This window comes from Camelina sativa, chromosome 9 (assembly GCF_030686135.1).
Source record: "Camelina sativa cultivar CO46 ecotype springtype chromosome 9, ASM3068613v1".
In the NCBI taxonomy this organism is placed as follows: Eukaryota; Viridiplantae; Streptophyta; class Magnoliopsida; order Brassicales; family Brassicaceae; genus Camelina; species Camelina sativa.
This window is the reverse complement of record NC_141888.1, coordinates 36,412,501-36,433,426: the sequence shown is the minus strand read 5'-3', so window position 1 is coordinate 36,433,426 and position 20,926 is coordinate 36,412,501. Positions and strand designations below refer to the sequence as shown.

Sequence of the window (20,926 nt, the reverse complement as noted above, 5' to 3'; positions counted from 1 at the left end):
CACCGCATCTTTTCTGATGTTTTATTAGTTAGCTAAAATAGCTTTGTTATAAAATTGGAGATGATGTTATCTATTGAGTTCTCTTTATATATAAGCTGAATATATAATCTTTATTACTGTACTCAGTTAATTTTTATGGGAAAGTTCTTCTTAAGGTTTTATATCGGAAACTAAAAAGAGATCATCAACAGTATATTATATTCTCCGAGTTCTCTATCTTTATTCCCACATAATGGCTGTGTACCTTGTGTTGCAGTCTTGCAAACAAATATGGACGAGAAAAAACAGTAGTACGTCGTACGTAAAAGCTTAATTATCTTATTATAACAAACCAACAACATCAAGATGTCTGGTATACATGTATAAGATCACTCTATGAGTGATGCTTACTTATTTTATAAAAATACACACACACACATTCGAGCACTAAACGTTTTTGGTAGTTTAACATGGGAAGTAGCAGATACATTTGTGAGCTGGGAAAACATAGTTGCAAGATCCATGTCGTGCTTTCTCAAGATTAATGCATTGATTCTTGCACGCGTTACTGTTTCCACAGACTCCGGACCAAGTCCCACTTGGCCTCTCGCACAACTTTTGTGCTTCTACCATTGTTGGTGTTTCTGCATATAGATGGATATGTCTCTCAAAGTTAGTTATCACAATACGTGAAAGAAAATTTAAAAAACTCATATAAAGATCATTACTCACCAAGAGCAGCAAAGAAAACAAGAGCAGCGAAAAGAAGGGTGACGATGGTAGCAGCCTTAGCCATGACTGTTGTTTGCTTAGTTGTTTTTAATGTATATATCTGTTTTAGTTTGAAGAAATAAGATTGAGATCAACCCTCTATTTATAGTGAAAGGATGATGGGGAGATCGATTTTCACTACGTACGTGTACAGCAGACAATTAGTGTTTCACCCCACATATTTGAAAACACATACCGACATACCGTAGTAAAAAAATATTAACACGCAAGTACCTAATGATCATATGAGATATTATATTTGACCAATTCGTAAACAGTGTGCTGATCAGTAATGGCTAGTTTCAAGTGCCACGTTTGCTCATTTGGAGTTTAATTGGTTCGGTGGCTATAACATTATTTGAATCACGTTGGTTGGCTTATTTGACTTGGTCAAACGGCTAAATATCTTCAGCAAATTTTAGTACGTACGTTACACAACACAAGTGGTAGTGATAAGTCATGGCCACATCGCATTTAATTTTTAAACAACGAAGTTGGATATTCTCTCTGGACTTTTCTTCTCAATTCATTGAAACCCCCAAGGACCGTCACTAGATGGGCAAGTTGATAAAATATGTTGTTTCTTCACTTATTTTTGTTATTAATCTCATAATCTGCAAACTAGCTAATTTGCTAGAGGGTGTGGACTAATAAGTTGTAAAATAAAACCCATATACATAGAGATCATGTGTAATTCCATAGTTCATACCCACATACAAAACTTCTTGGATTCAACTCTGCCAAATTCGGATCACCGAGAAGAAAAATCCGATTTTAAATTTTGTTTTTCAACTAGTTTTAAAAAAACTAATCGAAAGAGAAAATCGTTTTCGACTTCATGATAGTCGTCATCCGCAAACTTTGACAAAGAACCTGTCTCCTCTTTAAAACATTTTATGTACAGCCACGTGACAACAACAGCTTGCTTTCTTACCCTACTACTAAGAGAGCCCCAGCAGTCCAGCACTTGCCACGGACAAGTAGCAAACTCACCGTTAATTTGTTAGATATTTGTTTTTGTCAAAGGGTCTTCATTTATTGACATTTTAAAACTTCTTAAGGAATCGAAAGGTAAGTTTTTCGTGATGAATTAAAAATTACTAAACTACAACTTTTTACTAAGAACTTCAATATTGAATTTTTAAAAGTTTTCTGTTTCCATGTTTTTTACTTTTATTGTTTGCATGGAACTATCACTACAAGAAAACAGGCAAATAGCGACTGCACTATTAGTCACTATTTGGTCGCTAAACGGTGTGTTACGACTAAATAGCGACTAAAACTAGTAGTCGTAAATCGAGAGTCGCTAAAATAAATAGTCGTAAAATTAGTCGCCAAATAGCGACTACATTACGACTATTTTGCGTAGTCGTAAATTTAGTCGTAATATAGTCACTAAATTTAGCGACCACGTTACAACTATTTTACGACAACGCAAAATAGTCATAATGTAGTCACCAAATTTAGTGACTAATTGACGACTAATTACTGACTATAGTTGTATTCAAGTATTTATACATTATTGTATTTATACAGTATTTATACAGTATTTATACAAATTACATATATTTTATTAATTGTTTTAAATATATTTAAATTATGAATAATGTTTTAAAACATTATTTTTTGAGTACTATATTTATTATTATAAACCATGATTACAAAAAAATTGTATTACAAAATAAAATTAAAAATCATAACTAAAAATAAGAATAGATGAAAAACTACATAATAAATGGTTTGTAGCACATTCTCAATTGCTTTGTATTCCATCATTGAAGCCTAGGTAGTTCCCATTAATGTTCCAAGAGCAACTCATTTCTTCAAGTACCTTCAGAACAAACAAACAAAAAATGTATCATGGGGACTCATTTCCCATTATCAATATAACACAATTTCAAAATCGAGACTAGAAATGAGAAACAATCGGGACAAGCAATTCACTATAACTAACATGTCTTCTAGCTTAAAAACGTGAGTGTGAGTAAGAAGATCGACAATGGTGACTAAAGTTAAAGAGTGCATATAAAACAGGTGTCTAGAGATCGGTATTACCAAATAACTCTTGACAAATTCAACAAAAAGCCTCACAAAAATTACAACAGAGGCTTCTAAACAAATGACTCTTTGACAGATTTAATAAAAGTCTCACAGCAATAAGTAGCAAAGTATATATATTGTACCTTAATAGCGAAAGATACAATAGGATAAGAAAATGTCTTAACCAATGAAAGTTTACCTTACGCTCTGAAATAAAGTTGTACATCATGAGCTCTGTCTAAGAGTGTGCTTGGCTGTGGCTTTCTCTGTAAGCCAAACATCATCTTCGACCTAAGAACAATAGGACACTGAATCAGATGGTTTACGCATGCAACAATGTGACTTCAAAGAATTGAAGAGTAATACAAGAGTAATAAAATAAACATAAGGGTTTTACCTATCTTCTTCCAGCCAACCGCTTTCAAGCTTCTCCAAATCCAGTCTATTGATCACAAACAACAAAATAATATAGTAAACAAAAATCACATGTTCAAACCATAAGCTTCTAAGACACAAACACAAACACCAACACACACACATACCAGATTTTATCATATAAAATCACCAAAACTGAGGTGACTCTGTGAAAGAAGTGATATGCTTTTAGAGAGCTTAGTTTGAGTACCTTCGGTGACTTTGGTGACACTGAGGAGAGCCGAGTTGAGCCTTAAGTTCTTTAAGCCACAAGACTCAACCAAAACAGCTGACACTTGATCTGAGAGAAACCCACCAAAGAAAGCAAAAAAAAAAACAAAACAATTTTGCACATAAGTACTCAAGAATTCTGAAAAGATGAAATAACAAAGCAGTTCCAGGATTTTTTAAAGAAAGTAAGAAACCCACCTCCATGGAGACCAAAACAGATGGAGCTAGACATTTGAAAGAAATGACAAGAGATATACCCGCGTGGCAACAAAGCTATTGATGCGCTACTCCTTCCCTCACTTCTCCTTCATCATTCTTCTACTTCTTATCCTCCCTCATCTGCAATCACACAGGGGATGAGAGACGCGAAAAGGCAACTAAGTGGATCACATCAGCATTGGCTACCGATATCAAGCAGATAAATCAAACTCGTTTTCAGCAGAATCAAAGTGAAAATCTATGCTCCTACAGCGGAACAAGAAAAAAAAAAAAAAAAAGGATAACAAATGAAAGCAACTACTAAGCCTTCAAGAACGTCGGAGAGGATAGGTGTGAGAGCAAAAGAGAACTTGACCCATTGTTGCTTGATAGAAAAATTGATTCTTTAGTCGACCCAAGTTTTCGGCTGTGCGCCGGAGAAGCACACGACTTGAATCGAAGCAGATCTTTCCCGGTTTTGAGATCCCAACTTCTAATTTCGTCGATAAATCCACGGCTTAGCTTTTTCGTCTTCTATGCCGTCTTCCTCCGCTTCACCTCTCAGCTTCTGCTTCTTATATGTCGTCTTCAAACCAATTCGAAGATTAAGGTCATTACAAACGTAGACCAGAAACCCTAATCCCAAAATCAGATTTAAAGGGGGAAATAGAGATAGAACAAACTGACCTTCTCCCACGGAAACCAGTTTCCCTTCTAGATCTGGAGATACGGTCGGAGGTTTGGCCGGACAGAGTCATCGCGATTCGAAGAAATGAGAGTGAGAGTTTCTCCGAAAGAGTTTCGAGAGTGATGATGATTTTTTTTTTCTAAGTGTAGTGTGAGGAATAGAGGCACAGGTTGGTGAAGGTTTCTTTGTTTGTTGATTTTTATTTCTTTTTTTTGTTGGCCAATTTTCAAAGTGGTACAAAAGCCTCTCAAAGCCCAGACTAAATGATATAGTTTTATGTTTTTTTTTTATCAACAATTAGTTTCAGATTTTACAATGACTAATTTAATAAATTTTATAAGTAAATAGTTTTTGGAAGTATTAAATTATATATATACACTAAATAGTTTTAGATTAGATTTAATTTTATACACATAATGGTTATATTTTGGTTAAATGGTTTATAATTTAATTTCTATATACTATACATTATAAAAGTTTAAAATTTAAGATATAGGGTTTAAAGTACAGGGTTTGGTGTATAGGTTTATGATTTGGGGTTAAGTTTTTAATTTATGAATTATGAATTAATTTCTAAGATTTAGAGTTTATGATTTAGGTCTTGGGGTTTGGTTAAGGGTTTGGGATTAAATAGCGACTGATATGCGACTTCTTAGCGACCGTTTACTATAAGTCGCATATTTGTCGCTAAATTGGTGACTATTTAGCAACTACATATTTTGGTGTGCAATATAGTCATAAAATAGTCGCTAAATTACGACTAAACTAGCGACTAACATATGCAGTCGTTAAAAATTGACTAATATACGACCAAATATTTGTAGTCGTAAAATAGTCGCTAAATAGTCACTACTTAGTCGCCAAAAATGACGACTACATATATAGTCGCCAATTGTAGTCGTAAAATCCATGTTTTCTTGTAGTGTATGTTTTAAGTTAATTTCATGTCAAACTTAAACTTTCATTCGAAATAATATTTATACATACTCTTACCAGAAAAAAATTCTTTACTAAATTAGATAGGTAGAATGTAAAAAATTTATGCTATTAGATTACAATTTTTTTTTTTTTTTGTGAATAACCAATCGAATATGTTTTTATATTTTTTATAACTTGAAAATTATGGGCTAGACCACCATCACCTCATTGGTAACGGATATGCCTTGACCGCTGTAATTCAAGCATTTTAGTCACACATTTACGATTTTGGCTACAAAAAGTTGTCTTTTTCTTGTAGTAGAGAATTGGAAAGGAGTATGCGGAAATGAAAGATGACCATGATGCACCAGCGACACTCATGCAGGCTATGCGTAAAACTCGTCATGTTTCCCATCACACACGTAAAGCTTCCGCTTGAGAAGTTGATCTCGTATCATCAAATAAACAGGCGCACTATTTATGCAGAATATATATATGTTATTATAAGACATAGTTAAAAATGAGTTGGTCCTACAAAATAGTATCTAGATCTTGAGTTACTATTAGGGAAGCAAGATGTGTATCTTGCGGACCAAGTAATATGGACCGTAAAGTCCGTTAATGAAGTGAAGCCCAATCCAAAAAATATATTCTAGATCTTGATATTACTTATTGTATAAGCTATTTCCTTATGTGTTTAGGAAAGTTTACATTATGTTGTGTTAGCAATATATCAAATCTAATCACTATATATATGTATGCCTTAAATCTTGTGAAACACAACTTAATAAACTATTATATTTCTATAATATTTGACATGGTATCAGAGCAGACGATACTGTCGATCTAAATTCCGCTGTGATAACTTTGTGATCTTAATGATCATGAAAGGTGAAGCCGATGAAGACGATGGTGATGGAGACGACGAAGAACCAACTGAAGACGTGAAACTCTTTTCTTCACGTGATTTTGTTTCTTGTTTTAATATTCAATAGGTTGTTTAATTTGATTTTGGGGTATGTGTCTCTTTTAAAGTCAACGTTTTGGTTTTAAAATAAGTGTTTTTATTTATTTATTTTATTTTATGGATTTAGTGGAAGAATTGGGTGATTTTGAGAAATTATTATGTTTTAATGATTTGGGTTTTACTTTTATTTTTATGGGATTTATTCTTGAGTGTAGAATATTTTCTTTAAGTTTCCTTTATTACGGGGGAGTTTGGTTATGGTTTAACCATTAGAGGAGTTGGGAATTTATTGGATCACTCATGTTTAGGTTATTATTAGTCCGATTTGTGGACTGTCCAAGATAAGGACAATTGTTTGTGGAGCTGCAGGATTTGCACCCACGGGATGTTTTTTACCAATACCGAAGACAAGCTGAAGTTCCACCACTCTTCTCAAGATTGAAGTTTTACCTGAAGATTTTGTTGACATAATTTGTCTGTCCTCAACATAATGTCCACGACATAGGTGTTCCGCTTTGTGGTTGTATAGTTTGCGTTCGTCCCACCTACCTTTATCGTGCGGGGGAGTATTAGGGAAGCAAGATGTGTATCTTGCGGACCAAGTAATATGGACCGTAAAGTCCGTTAATGAAGTGAAGCCCAATCCGAAGAATATATTCTAGATCTTGATATTACTTATTGTATAAGTTATTTCCTTATGTGTTTAGGAAAGTTTACATTATGTTGTGTTAGCAATATATCAAAGCTAATCACTATATATATGTATGCCTTAAATCTTGTGAAATACAACTTAATAAACTATTATATTTCTATAATATTTGACAGTTACCGTGATTCAATTCTTAAATCAATATTCTTACTGAATACATCACCACACCATTTCTTTTCTTTCTTAAAGTTGAAGTAGCTATGCAAGCCATTACTTTCTCATTAAACTGGATTAGGCACCTCTAAGTAATGTGCCCAATTCTTGAGAGGATACTCAATCCTTATTGAAGATAAAAGCCGTTAATTTGTAGACAAATATGGACAAGAAGAAAGACTCCTACGACGTATATAAAATTTATATATTATTGTAAGTTTATAACAACAAAGTCAAACCAAACAGTAAAACATAAACATGCATGTCATAAAGTCACTCGTAGAGCGACAAAGACTTATTTTATGTAAGATACACACACGTTTAAGCATCAAATACTTTTGGAAGATTAACATGGGAAGTAACAGATACACTTGTGAGCTGGGAAAACATAGTTGCAAGATCCATGTCGCGCTCCCTCAAGGTTAATGCACTGATTCTTGCAAGCATTATTGTTTCCGCAAACTCCTGACCATGTCCCACTTGGCCTCTCACACAATCTTTGTGCTTCCACCATTGATGGTGCTTCTGCATATTTGTATATATGTCTCAAGGTTAATTATCAAAATTTATGAAACTAAAATTTAAACTCACATTTTTCATTCATATGATAAGATCATTAACTCACCAAAAGCAGCAAAGAGAACAAGAGCAGCGAAGATAAGAGTGATGATGGAAGCAAACTTAGCCATGATGAAAATCACTATTTTGTTTTCAATGTATGTATATGTATGTAACTATGTATGTGTTGTGTGAAGAAATAAACTTAAGATCAACCTCTATTTATAATGAAATGATGATGGTGAACTAGTCTTCAACTTGTGCATCGTAGTAACCCCACAAAATAAACACACAGCGTTTATAAAGATAAGATTTTGACTTATTCATAGTTGATGGCTGGTTTCTCCACCACATATTTTTTCTCTGTTAATATCTAAGTTGCTGCTTCGGCTTTGAGCTAATGCTATATCGTTTACATAGGCGGCTACTTAATCTGATGTAGTTAAGACTCAAAACAATAAAATCTTAACAAAGCCATATCTGGTTACACAAATAATTTTGATGTTTCAGAGATTTGCACCGTTCGTCGCATGAGCATGGAGCTAGAAGAGAAAATGGGATCGAGGATAATTGGTCATTTACTTGAATCGCAAGAAATACCTTCAATACTATAGTAAGATGTCACATGTCTCTAATATTCTCTTCTCCAACAAGATAGTATAATTTTCTTGAAATTACTTATTATCCGATATATATGATGATTCGTCTGTTCTTATGGACAAGTATATATGCAAACAAAACATAATGAATAAATGTTATAAGGTCACTCACATACTTATTTTACGAAAATACACAGACACAAGGCCATAGATTTTTGCTAGATAACGTAATATGCAGGCCCGGCTTAGAGGCAGTGCAGACGGTGCAAAAGCACCATATCTCCAGATTTTTATGATTTTTTCTTTAAGGTTTAGGGTCCTAAAATTTGAAATGTTGCAAATATAACCCTAGTTTTATGGGAAAAAAAAATTTGAGCACAAGGTCCCAAAAATAAGTGAGCCGGCACTGGTAATATGGGAAGTAGCAGATACTTGTGAGTTGGGAATACATAGTTGCAACTTGTATACTAGGATCCATGTCGTATCTTTGCAAGGTAATTAACGCAATTATTTTTGCATGCACTATTGTTTCCACAAATTTTTGACCATGTCCAAATTGGCTTCGCGCGTGCTTCCGCCATTATAGGTGCTTCTGCATAAACCAACTTTACTGTTTGTAACTATAATCGAGAGATATCAGAATGGTTCAAACCTTATGGGTTCACTCGACCAGATCCCACTCATGGACCCTAATAGTTTACTATTTGCATCTAAATGAGTAATGAGTTAATGGGTTGATGATGAATTATATGTTTACTATTTGGATTTTTCTCTAGTGATTTAGCGTGAACTTCCTACAAAAACTTGTAAATAAAAGTTTCTTCTGACATATATAATTCAGTCATTTAATTGGACAATTCATAGTTTTCACGTAGATCATTACACAGAAGATTTTTTTTATCAGTACAACGGATCGAGTTGGATTACATATATTATATATATATTCTTATTCATGAATACACCACCACCTCTTTTTTTTTTTTTTCTTAACTTGAATTAGCTAGCTTATACTGTACAATGCATTCGACTTTTGTGAAACTGGAGATGCTGTTAGGGGGTATATCTAGGAAGAATACTATAATTTTATTGTGCCCAATATAGTGATAGTGGAGAAATTCTCGGTCCTTTTGAAAACAATGACCGTGTTGAAGACAAGAAGAAACAGTCATGGCACAGAAGTACACGAAATATTTATATTATATATTAAGTCAACAAAGTCAAACTAAACTTGAAAACATAACACATGTATGTCATAAATTCACTCATAGAGTGACACTGACTTATTTTTATGTAAAATACACACGTTTAAGCACCAAAGATTTTTGGGGGATTAACATACTTGGGAAGTATATATTTGGGAGATTAACATGGGAAGTAACAAATACACTTGTGAGCTGGGAAGACATAGTTGCAAGATCCATGTCGTGCTCCCTCAAGGTTAATGCATTGATTCTTGCAAGCATTATTGTTTCCGCAAACTCCTGACCATGTCCCACTCGGCCTCTCACACAACTTCTGCGCTTCCACCATTGACGGGGCTTCTGCATATTTGTATAATTTTCTCAAGGTTAACTATCAAAATAAATGAAACATAATATTTAAAACACACAATTTTTTTTTAATGGTAAGATCAATACTCACCAAAAGCAGCAAAGAGAACAAGAGCAGCGAAGATAAGAGTGATGATGGAAGTAAATTTAGCCATGATGATTATCACTATTTTTTTTTGGTTTAAGATTATCACTATTTTGTTTTCAATATATGTATGTATGTGTTGTGTGAAGAAATAAGCTTAAGATCAACCTCTATTTATAATGAAATGATGGTGAGTTTGTCTTCAACTTGGCAAGCCTGCAACTTGTGCATCGTAGTATAACCCCACAAATTAAACATACAGCGTCTTCAAGCAGCTGATATTAACAACAGATAAGATCTTGACTTATTCCTAATTGATGGCTGGTTTCTCCACCACATATTTTTCTCTGATAATATCTAAGTGACTGCTTTGGCTTTGAGCTAATGATACATCGTTTACACAGGCGGCGGCTTAATCTGATGTAGTCAAGATTCAAGAAAATAAGATCATAACAAGTTTGTCAAAAAAAAAAAAGATCTCAACCAAGCCATAGTTACACGAGTATATTACGTCATATATATATATATTTATTTTTGGATAAAATGTAAAATTTATTCGAAAAAAACTTTTTACATCAGTGTTTGTTTAACTTTTCTTAACATGTTTGTCTAAATCGTTAAAATTACAAAACCAGAGAGATCATGTTCGTCAGATATTTTCACAGTTAGGGAAAGTGTAAATATCGCCATGGTTTGGTTGATCTCAGGAGCAGTATCGTTCCGCCATTAGAATTCAGCGGCAAACAACTTTAACCGTCATTTAGATGATTTAGCAATGCGTTGCGCTCGCCGGCGGTAGGTTTTCCAACCATCGGAAGAAGACGATTGGCGCCCGGCAAGGCAAGCACTGAGAACTGAAACCATTGTTGGTCATGGACTCATGGCCTTGAACGTAATGGGCTAAACTGAAAACCGAGACGGGAATAAAATACCCCAAACCTTTATTAATTGCTCGTAATGGTCTGAGACTCTGAACCTAATGGCCTAATGGGCTAAGTGGAGCCTCTAGCTCAGTGATTAACTGAGATAATAAACTAACTAAAAAAAAAAGAATTACCAAAAGATTATAAGATATAAATTAGTTTTTAAAAAATCTAAAAGTATAGAGAATTCTTTAAAATTCAGGATATATGTATATCTTTTTTTCTTTTTTTTTGACAATAAAAAAATGCGCTATATATGTTCCTGCTTCACTCCAAACATGTATTTTTAGATTCATTATTGCTATTAATTACTATTGTTTTAACTTTTAACGAAAAAAAAACACAAAGAAATTACCGGCAAAAATTGGATATACCTTCGTTTTTACCATGCATGAATTTGGTACGTAGTATGATCAAACTAATAAATTGGGCTTTCCGGCCACCTAGCTAGTGATTTAACGTCAACGTCCTAAATTTCTTGTATAAGTGATGATTCTTAATTTGACATACTCGTCGGCCATTTACTGGTCGAGTCTCGAGTGTTTTATGTTCTTTACGTTTTTGATAAATAAAAATTAGTGCTTTTGTTGGCTGTTGTAGACAAATATGAACAACAAGAAGAAACAGTCTTACGTCGAAAACAAATTATATTATTATAACAACAAAGTCCAACCAAACATTAAAACGTAAACTTGCATGTCATTAAGTCACTCATAGAGTAACACAGACTTATTTTATGTAAATACACACGTGTTTAAGCACCAATGGTTTTTGGTTGATTAACATGGGAAGTAACAGATACATCGGTGAGCTGGGAATTTATAGTTGCAAGAACCATGACGTGCTCCTTCAAGATTAATGCACTGATTCTTGCAAGCATTATTGTTTCCGCAAACTCCTGACCATGTCCCACTTGGTCTCTCGCACAACTTCTGTGCTTCCACCATTGACGGTGCTTCTACAGATGTATGAATATATTTCTCATGTTTAGTTATCAAAAATGAAAATAACATTTAAACACACATTTTTCATTCATATGATAACTAGATCATTACTCACCAAAAGCAGCAAAGAGAACAAGAGCAGCGAAGATAAGGGTGATGATGGAAGCAGACTTAGCCATGATGATTATCACTATTTTGTTTTCAAAGTATCTATGTGTTGTGTGATGAAATAAGCTAGAGATCAGCCTCTATTTATAATGAAATGATGGTTAGTTTAGTCTTCTATTTGTGCATCGTATTATCACGGATCGCAACCCCACAAATTAATCACGCAGTGTCTTCTAGTATAGCTGATATTAGATATCTTGATATATTCATAATTGATGGCTGGTTTCTCCACCACATATTTTTCTCTAATTAATAATATCTAAGTGGCTGCTTTGGATTTGAGTTAATGCTACATTGGTCACATTGACCGATATTATTGTTTCGTAGCGGTGCAAAACAGACAGAATTGAAGGGTACCAAACTGGTGCTTGCGGCCGCCATAGTAATATGTATTTAATCGGCCTGTTTTACACCAAAAAGTCGTTAGTTATGGTGGAAACCTACTTCTAACAAAGAGAATTGGTCACATATATTCACACCACATAAAATACATTTTTTACCTTTTTCTTTTTTAACAAAATAAAAATCAGCCAAATTTTTGTGTGTTTTTGATCCACCAAAATCTCAGCCTTAGCTCTGAAACAGGAAAATTAATTGTAAAGTTTAAAGTGTCAATAATAAAATTATTTTAAAAGTTTATAGTGTTATTGATATTCTTTCAAGGTTTAAAGTGCTGTTCACTAATACTTTAAACATTTTAAAGCTTTTTCCAAACTTTTTTTCAAAAATACATAAACTGTAGTCAAAACTTAGGCATAATACAATACAGTAATTCTTGCGGACAAAGAGATCGTCATCCCGGAAAATAGCATCGTTAATGTGTCTTTTCAAGGCTAATTCACTCATTATTTCTACAAACTCCTGCACTTGGTTCCTTGCACTGTTGCACAACTTCCCAACTTTTGTGCTTCCACCATTATTGGTGAATATATACATATATATATATATATATATATTAAGTTTAGTCAAATTCTCGATTTGATATTAAAATCAAACTAATTGGGACTACAAGTCTACAATCCTATCCGGTAAGATAAATCTAAATTGAAAATTTGATCGGAAATCTAGACCACGGCCTGAATTCGAAATGTTTGTTGGAAACACAAGCTTTTAATTTAAGTTCGAAATCAAAACCGTAACCTAAGCTTTTTATATGTTCTTGATTTATCGCCAACTAGGCACCTTTTTTACGCAAAGCTTTTTAATAGGCCTGGGCATTTTAACCGAATCCGAAACCCGAATCCGAACCCGACCCGAAATAGACAGTTCGGTTCGGATTCGGGTGGCATGAAATACCCGATCGGATTTAGTTTTTATGAAATTCGGATATCTGATCGGGTTTGGGTATTATCCGAATCCGATTGGATATCCGAATTAACCCGAAATAAATACAAAAATGCACTTATGGGGACTCAAACTCGGTACCTTAGGACATCTCCAACCCCAGTCTATTTTAGAGTCAAATCTCTATTATAGAGCAACATTTGCTCCAACCCTACTTTATATTTTACTCTAAAATAGAGAAAATAATAGGATTGCTCTATATATAGAGCAACTCTATTCTCACCTCTATTTTTTTACACTACCTCTATTATAGAGGTGAAAATAGAATAATACATTGGAGGAAAATAGTGCTCTATTTTTGAGTTACTCTATTTTAGAGAAAAAAATAGAGAAATACAATGGAGATGGTCTTATACATTATTTGGTGTATCATAAACCATTTTGCCACCTTAGTTATTGTGTCTTAGTATGAAAACATTAAATATTTATATATATATATATACATATGTAATCTAAAATTCCTAACTGACGTTTTTTTTTTGATAACCGTTTTTGATATTTAAGTTATATATTAATTCGGGTATATTGGTATGTTTCGGGTTTTTTACCTATTTCGGGTACTTTTATCAATTTCGGATAAAAATATCCGAAATCCATCGGATATCTGAAATTCACTTCGGATTTCGGGTGTATCCGAAATTATCCGAACCCGTTCGGATAAAACCCGAACCCGACCCGATTCTATAAAATACCCGATCGGATCCTATTTTCGTATATCCGAAGATCCGAAAATCTGAAGATCCGAACCCGATCGGGTTCGGATATCCGAACGCCCAGGACTACTTTTTAATACACAATATTAGAAAAATGAATAGCCAGATCTTGAGTTCTTTCATTACCATAATTTAACTAATAAATAATATTTCATTTCTTTAACGTGAATTTGATATAATCTGGTCAATCTATTGAATTGTAATTTTACTCGATCTAGTGATTTAACGTGAACTTGCTACAAAAACTTGTAAATAAAATTTTCCTTTGGCATATTATGATTCGGTCATGTAAATGGAAACCTGATATTTTTGTCGTGGATGTAGAGAATCAATCATATTGATTGCCATATCAATCACAATGATGATAATCGACTTCAGATCTTCCTCTTATGGCAATCAATATTATTGATTCTCTACTCCAGTGGATCAGTATATATATATAGTATCTATAATAGTATTTTTGCAGCAGTTTTTGCTCAAAAATACTTTTTGGAAAGTTTTTACATTTAATGCATTGACTTTAATATTAGTTACCAAAACTTCAAAATTAATTATAAGTAAAATTTAAAAAAATAAGGAAATCTTTCTACCTCATTCAAACATAGATATATGATCCCCTTTCATTTTTTATTTGAATTTATATTTAAATTATCCTGAATTATTCTATAATACATTTAGTTAATAAAAATTGTGATTTTTTCCTGTATATGATGTAATACAAAATTTTAAAACGGACATATATTACTCAATAGATGAATTAAAAAATACGGGTACAATATCCCACATCGTCTAAAAAAATTGGGCAATGGTTCAAAGTCATACTATAAAAGAGACCAAAATGATTCCGAATACAAATGAGTAGAAAGCTTGATTTATCAGACATTCAAACTTTAAAAACTTTTATTTGGTTTATTCCGGTTCTTTATTTTAAAGATTTTTAAAAAGTTAAATATGAAAAATATTTAAAACTTTTAAAAAGTTAAATATGATATATATTGTACCGTAGATATAATATTAAAAATTAAGATGATATAGTGTGAGATAAAATATCTCGGGACGGGATTATATAGCAGGACGGGTTTTATTGATATTTATATAAATTAAAAAAATCATTAATTCGGTGTTACAAGGGTAAAACATAATTTTATTATTTTGTTAACAATGTCGGTATCAAAGAATAGACATATCTAATTAAATTGATTAAATAAATATTATGTAAAAAAAAAATTATATTGCGGTATTATATGGTTAATTAACAATTATTATATAATTATAATATATTTAACCAACAAATATAACTTATAATTTAAATATTTTAGTTATAAATAATTTTACCCGCAGTGTACAGTGTACCGCAGGTCCTAATCTAATACTCCCTCCGTTTCATAATATAGGATGTTTAGAGAATAAATTTTGTTTCATAATATAGGATGTTTCCAACTTTCTATGCAACTTTTAGATTAAATTTAAATCTTATATTATGCAGACTTGTTTATGATTGGTTAAACATTTTAAAAGTAACTATTTCTTAATATGCGTGTTTCCACTAAAACATCTTATATTTTGAAACGGAGGGAGTATTACTTAACACACCACCACCTTTCTTCTTTTCTCATGTTAATAAATATTATGTAAAAAAAATAAATTATATTGCAGTATTATATGGTTAATTAACAATTATTATATAATTATAACATATTTAACCAACAAATATAACTTATAATTTAAATATTTTAGTTATAAATAATTTTGCCCGCAGTGTACAGTGTACCGCGGGTCCTAATCTAGTATTACTTAACACACCACCACCTTTCTTCTTTTCTACTTGAATTAGCTATATATCAAGTTGGGAAATTGAAGATGTTGTTAGGGTACCTCTAGGATGAATAATCTTTCATTTTCCCAATTATAACTGGAGAAATTCTCAGTCCTTTTGAATATGACCGTATTGAAGACAAACACAAAAATAGATAAGAAGAAATAGTTATGGCATGAAATACAAAAAGGATTTATAGTATTATATAGCAACAAAGTCAAACCAAACATTAAAACATAATTTGCATGTCATAACATCACTCATAGCGATTAACACAGACTTATTTTATGGAAAATACACACGTGTTTAAGCACCCAAGGTTTTTGGTTGATTAACATGGGAAGTAACAGATACATCTGTGAGCTGGGAATTTATAGTTGCAAGAACCATGACGCGCTCCTTCAAGATTAATGCACTGATTCTTGCAAGCATTATTGTTTCCGCAAACTCCTGACCATGTCCCACTTGGCCTCTCGCACAACTTCTGTGCTTCCACCATTGACGGTGCTTCTGCAGATTGTATATATATATTTCTCATGGTTAGTTATCAAAACAAATGAAAATAACATCTAAAAACACATTTTTCATTCCTTTGATAGGATCATTACTCACCAAAAGCAGCAAAGAGAACAAGAGCAGCGAAGATAAGGGTGATGATGGAAGCAAACTTAGCCATGATGATTGCCACTATTTTGTTTTCAAACTATATATGTATGTATGTGTTGTGTGTTGAAATAAGCTTAAATCAGCCTCTATTTATAATGAAATGATGGTGAGTTAGTCTTCTATCTGTGCATTGTATTATCACGGATCGCAACCCCACAAATTAATCACGCCGTGTCTTCTAGTATAGCTGATACTAACAGATAAGATCTTGATTTATTCATAATTGATGGCTGGTTTCTCCACCACATATTTTTCTCTAATGATATCTAAGTTGTTGCTTTGGCTTTGAGCCAATAATACATGTTTTACGCAGGCGGCTGCTTAATCTGATGTTATCAAGACTCAGGAAAAGTTTTTTAATTTTTAACCAAGCCGATCGAGTTACACAAGTCTTTATGATTTGTACAGAGTTTTTCACCGTTCGTTACAAGAGCGTATAGAGCTAGAAGAGAAAATGGGATCAAGGATACTATAATTGGTTATTTGCTTGAATCGCAAGATATAACCTTAATACTCTAATAAGATGCCACCTGTCTCTAATATTCTCTTCTCCAATATAATTTTCTTGAAATTATTTATCCAATATGATGAATCGTCTGTGCAAGTTAAGTTATTAATTAAGAAGTGTATAACATATATTCGTTCCTTTAACCGCACAACTTAAAATCCCTACTCAATTAATATTATGGTTGGTCTCTATATCTAATTTAGCTTCGAGGTTTTCTAAGCTATATATCAGAATAAAATTAAATAAAGATTGGCATTTACACAAAATCTTGTCGTTTGCCCAAAGACTATGATACGAAGAACATGAGCGACCTAAACATTTTTCTTTTTCTTAATCGTCCTGATAATGCTGAAAATGGTTGTCTCAACCCTCGGTGAATATATGTCCACAGTTATACTTTGACTGTCCTTTTTCGAATAAAGACTTCGGAAGCCAACCATATGAGCAAAAGTCAAATAAATTAAACTATATGGTCAAATATTTCCGGTTATATAGCACGTCAAAAATTAATGAGTGTGCGTTCTTCATATCGCCCCTTCACTCGACGACTATAACTATCAGAAGGAGAGGAGGGGCGCCGGCGGAACTGAAAGGGCAGGAACTACGAAATTAGGTAAGTCGCCTATGGATAAACAAACCATAAATTTGGAATTCAGTAGAAATCCGAACCGGATATAGAGAGCCTAAACCTTGAAAAGTAATGAGCAAAATTGAAACGCAGCAAGATCTAAACCTTTGCTCGTAGTGGCCTGGCAATGTAATCGGCTACGTGAAACTCAATAATTTTAGATACCTCAAGGTTAATGCACTTATTCTTGTATGCATTATTATTGTTTTCCCAAAAGTCTGACCATGTCCCACTTGGTTTTTCGCCTAATTTTTGTGCTTCCATCATTATTGGTCTGCATATATATTGCCACAACATATATACATACATCTGTTTAATTTAGTCAAATAGGCGATTAAAATTAAAACTAAACTAAACCAACTTTGCATATGATAGTCGTGGATCTTAGACACAAGTTTTTTTTTTTTTTTTAATTAGTTTAAGGGGGTTGGATTCATAGATTTTAATTTTATTCTTACTGTTTACCGCCACCCTTTTTTCTTTCTTAAATTGAATCAGCTATACAATACATTCCACTTTCTTGTGAAACTGGAGATGTTGTTCGAGTACCTCTAATACTCTTTATTCTGCCCAATTACAGTGGAGAAATTCTCGGTCTTTTCGGAAATAAGACAAATTAGACAAAAAGAAACAGTCACTACAAGAAAAGTTCACATTGATAGCAGTAGATTATAGCTCATTTTCTCTAACTGCTATGAAAAATAAATTTTTTTTTAATTACTATACAATAGCATTAGAAAGACGCTAAGATAAAAATTCATTAAGTGAGAACCTAAAATCGTTTGTTCCACCACTACTTTGATGAAAATTTTCGTTTAAGCGCATTTCAGATCCAATTTTTTTTTGTGTCAATAGAACCAAAAAAGATTGTTTTTGTTTTTTATATCAAAGTGCCAAGTTTACAGCAAAAATAAAACCTTATCTCTTCTCTGTACGACGAGACGAACAAAACATCAAAAAAAAATTTCTTCCCCCAAATTGAAATCTAGGTCTTTTGAGTCCACCATAGACTCCACCGTGAAGCTCGTCGGCGGCCTCATTTCGCGTCCATTCCGATTTCATATCTCGGCGAAAAAGTGATTAACACGAATCGTTATGTCTCCCTCTACCTCAATTTTTATTTGCTTCCTTCTCTTATTATCTTTCTCTATCTAGATCCAAGTTTGCGAGATTTCAAGCTACCTTAACAACAAATTCCTCCATTTTTTCAAATTTCTTTCAACTATTTAAGCTCCAGGTTCTTATTTATATGATTTTTCTTGTTTCTTCTTCTCTGTGATTTGTTCCTTTTTGTGTTTAGATGAACGATTAGATCTCGAGTCTGATTTAGTCTCTTTGCGATGGATATGGTTCGGATTCGGTTTCAAAGTTTTAGTATTTTGATTGCTTGTAAATCAATAGGTGGGTTAAGCTTTTGATTGTTCAACATTTCTCTTTATTATATGTTTTTCTGGAGAGGTCGATATATTGAATTGTATCTATGATATTGGATGACATATATGATATGCTTATTTCTCTCATGACATCGAATTAAATTCATAAGCTTGTTATTTTTTTCTTGTTTTAGTGCACAACGCTTGCATGATTTGGGTGATAAGTCGATTCAACAATAGTTTTGTGTACAGAGGTATTGTAGATTGTTTCTCGAGGACATACAGAGAATGTGGATTATATAACTATGGTTTTTGTTTACTTGTTCTTATTTAGGTCAATGGAGATGGAAAGTATGAGCGGATAAGTGGAACAAGCCTTTGGTGGAGGCACAGTTTTAGGTCCTCAAAAGCTTTTAAGAAAACGTAAGAGATGAATTTTCCGTTAACTCTATTCATGTTTGTAGTTTCCTCCTTGCCTGAGTAACTATTAATCTCTTAATTTCAGTTTTGATGAATTGCTTTGAGTTAAGTCAACATGGAAATAAGACAGAGTTTTTGACATGCTTGTGGTGGGGATATCTACGGTGGAACAAATTCTTTAAAGGTAATTGATTAATTTTGGTTTGCTAAAGTTATAGATTTGATTCATATATGTAAATTTCAAACCTTCTATTTTCATTATCTTTTTTTTGGTAGATTGGTCTCTCCTCTACAAGTATCACTTCGAGCTTTGGGAAAGCAATTTTCTGAATCATTTGTTTGGATTGCTAAGTGTAATGAGTTGTTTCATTCGTTAGGATCAAGATGGAGCACAGTTCAGAGGATACCTCAAGGAGAAGGTCTTACCTCCTGTTGAGCAAGTACTACCTTTTCCATTCTCACAATTGGTTTGATGCAGTTTTTGATAACAACAATCACGGAGATAAAAATTCTAAAGCTGCATCATGAGAATGTTATTCAGCTGAAAGACATTTGGTTCCTTTTTAGCTTGTTTCAAAACTTTGATGTTTTTACATGTTTTTTTTCTCCGTTATGGATCTATCTGCATTTTCTTACTGTGTATTGACAACAATCAGATATATCTAGACTTGAAGCCAAAGCACAACTCCAGCATAAGGATAGGGAAATTGCAGCTCAAATTTCAGGTAAGATGTTTTTTGCTTAGGCTTTTGATTGACATTAGATTGTTTTCTCTTCCTACGAGAAGCCAAACGAAGCCTTATGATCTTAGCAAAGCAACGATGCGCACAGCTGGAAGAAGAAAATAAGGTTTGAGGGAGAACCGTAGTGGTGGGAACAGCCAAATGGATGATGATGATTTGGTATTAATTCTTTATACTCTTTATTGTTCCTTAAAGGTTAACAATTTTCATGTTTATTTCTGATATTGAATTGTGTCTCGTATATTTTCGCTCATGTATAGGTAAGACTTACAATTTATGGTTTATTTATCTCTATGTGATTGATATGTGCTTATAGGGTTAATGGCATATTGTGGCTTCTCACGATTCTTTTGTTTCATATGAGCAGATACATATGGAGAGGATAACTAACATGTCTTTTTCATATATTCAAAGTGAACTAGTAGCTGTTCATTGGACTGTTTCAAGAAAGGCTGAGTGAGCAGCTAAAAGAGAGTCTTTGCTACAAGTAAGAAAGGCTTGGATGGGTTACATGTACATGTCAAATAGTGTTTTTATTTTATTTTTAATGTTAGTTTTATTTTGTTTAAGACTTGGTGACACTTTGTTATGTAAGACTTATTTTGGTTAATGTAATTTATGTTATGTATGTTGATTATTTTATGAAATGTAAAAATATAAATATATTTAAACAAATTTTGAAAAAAAAAATTATAATAATAAATAAAACAGCATGAATTTTGTGATCCAATAAAATATATTATAGCATTTGATTAGTGCTATGATATAATTACGGTAAAAACTCCTAACATAGCGTGTAAAATGACTTATAACATTATCT

General features: G+C 32.9%; 5 protein-coding genes and 2 long non-coding RNA genes across 17 annotated transcripts; 1 reads left to right on the top strand and 6 right to left on the bottom strand.

The window, feature by feature from the left end:
- Positions 1 to 295: 295 nt before the first annotated feature.
- On the bottom strand, positions 296 to 823 carry LOC104713246 (defensin-like protein 1). The gene is made up of 2 exons (XM_010430329.3): positions 712 to 823; positions 296 to 623 (listed from the first exon to the last, which is right to left on the bottom strand). The coding sequence occupies exons 1-2, from the start codon at positions 773 to 775 to the stop codon at positions 445 to 447; spliced, it is 243 nt and encodes an 80-aa protein (XP_010428631.1). The 5' UTR covers positions 776 to 823; the 3' UTR covers positions 296 to 444.
- A 1,436-nt stretch (positions 824 to 2,259) lies between these two features.
- LOC147939220 (uncharacterized) lies at positions 2,260 to 4,541 on the bottom strand. 6 transcript variants are annotated; one of them, XR_015566674.1, is made up of 7 exons: positions 4,321 to 4,541; positions 4,010 to 4,219; positions 3,634 to 3,774; positions 3,416 to 3,505; positions 3,188 to 3,232; positions 2,990 to 3,081; positions 2,260 to 2,571 (listed from the first exon to the last, which is right to left on the bottom strand). It is a non-coding gene; the product is annotated as an uncharacterized LOC147939220 (long non-coding RNA). The 6 variants fall into 6 exon arrangements; XR_015566676.1 differs by having other exon boundaries at positions 2,319 to 2,571; positions 3,333 to 3,505; XR_015566675.1 differs by having other exon boundaries at positions 2,319 to 2,581.
- A 2,718-nt stretch (positions 4,542 to 7,259) lies between these two features.
- LOC109126257 (defensin-like protein 1) lies at positions 7,260 to 7,818 on the bottom strand. The gene is made up of 2 exons (XM_019229478.2): positions 7,694 to 7,818; positions 7,260 to 7,593 (listed from the first exon to the last, which is right to left on the bottom strand). Exons 1-2 carry the CDS (start codon positions 7,755 to 7,757, stop codon positions 7,415 to 7,417), a joined length of 243 nt encoding a protein of 80 aa, XP_019085023.1. The 5' UTR covers positions 7,758 to 7,818; the 3' UTR covers positions 7,260 to 7,414.
- Positions 7,819 to 9,404: 1,586 nt separating this feature from the next.
- LOC109126256 (defensin-like protein 1) lies at positions 9,405 to 10,005 on the bottom strand. Its single transcript, XM_019229477.2, has 2 exons — positions 9,867 to 10,005; positions 9,405 to 9,766 (listed from the first exon to the last, which is right to left on the bottom strand). The coding sequence occupies exons 1-2, from the start codon at positions 9,928 to 9,930 to the stop codon at positions 9,588 to 9,590; spliced, it is 243 nt and encodes an 80-aa protein (XP_019085022.1). The 5' UTR covers positions 9,931 to 10,005; the 3' UTR covers positions 9,405 to 9,587.
- Positions 10,006 to 11,412: 1,407 nt separating this feature from the next.
- On the bottom strand, positions 11,413 to 11,948 carry LOC104713244 (defensin-like protein 1). The gene is made up of 2 exons (XM_010430327.3): positions 11,843 to 11,948; positions 11,413 to 11,741 (listed from the first exon to the last, which is right to left on the bottom strand). Exons 1-2 carry the CDS (start codon positions 11,904 to 11,906, stop codon positions 11,563 to 11,565), a joined length of 243 nt encoding a protein of 80 aa, XP_010428629.1. The 5' UTR covers positions 11,907 to 11,948; the 3' UTR covers positions 11,413 to 11,562.
- Positions 11,949 to 15,949: 4,001 nt separating this feature from the next.
- On the bottom strand, positions 15,950 to 16,496 carry LOC104713243 (defensin-like protein 1). The gene is made up of 2 exons (XM_010430326.2): positions 16,381 to 16,496; positions 15,950 to 16,278 (listed from the first exon to the last, which is right to left on the bottom strand). Exons 1-2 carry the CDS (start codon positions 16,442 to 16,444, stop codon positions 16,100 to 16,102), a joined length of 243 nt encoding a protein of 80 aa, XP_010428628.1. The 5' UTR covers positions 16,445 to 16,496; the 3' UTR covers positions 15,950 to 16,099.
- Positions 16,497 to 19,110: 2,614 nt separating this feature from the next.
- LOC104713242 (uncharacterized) lies at positions 19,111 to 20,753 on the top strand. 6 transcript variants are annotated; one of them, XR_015566672.1, is made up of 6 exons: positions 19,113 to 19,197; positions 19,278 to 19,366; positions 19,449 to 19,547; positions 19,741 to 19,803; positions 20,020 to 20,265; positions 20,474 to 20,753. It is a non-coding gene; the product is annotated as an uncharacterized LOC104713242 (long non-coding RNA). The 6 variants fall into 6 exon arrangements; XR_755593.3 differs by having other exon boundaries at positions 19,640 to 19,782; XR_015566670.1 differs by having other exon boundaries at positions 19,640 to 19,803.
- The last annotated feature ends 173 nt before the right edge of the window (positions 20,754 to 20,926 follow it).

Coding starts and splice junctions, on each gene's coding strand:
- LOC104713246 (XM_010430329.3), bottom strand. CDS start 775: ATGGCTAAGGCTGCTACCATCGTCACCCTTCTTTTCGCTGCTCTTGTT. Junction 624..711: donor TGTTTTCTTTGCTGCTCTTG/GTGAGTAATGAT, acceptor ATCTATATGCAG/AAACACCAACAATGGTAGAA.
- LOC109126257 (XM_019229478.2), bottom strand. CDS start 7,757: ATGGCTAAGTTTGCTTCCATCATCACTCTTATCTTCGCTGCTCTTGTT. Junction 7,594..7,693: donor TGTTCTCTTTGCTGCTTTTG/GTGAGTTAATGA, acceptor ACAAATATGCAG/AAGCACCATCAATGGTGGAA.
- LOC109126256 (XM_019229477.2), bottom strand. CDS start 9,930: ATGGCTAAATTTACTTCCATCATCACTCTTATCTTCGCTGCTCTTGTT. Junction 9,767..9,866: donor TGTTCTCTTTGCTGCTTTTG/GTGAGTATTGAT, acceptor ACAAATATGCAG/AAGCCCCGTCAATGGTGGAA.
- LOC104713244 (XM_010430327.3), bottom strand. CDS start 11,906: ATGGCTAAGTCTGCTTCCATCATCACCCTTATCTTCGCTGCTCTTGTT. Junction 11,742..11,842: donor TGTTCTCTTTGCTGCTTTTG/GTGAGTAATGAT, acceptor ATACATCTGTAG/AAGCACCGTCAATGGTGGAA.
- LOC104713243 (XM_010430326.2), bottom strand. CDS start 16,444: ATGGCTAAGTTTGCTTCCATCATCACCCTTATCTTCGCTGCTCTTGTT. Junction 16,279..16,380: donor TGTTCTCTTTGCTGCTTTTG/GTGAGTAATGAT, acceptor TACAATCTGCAG/AAGCACCGTCAATGGTGGAA.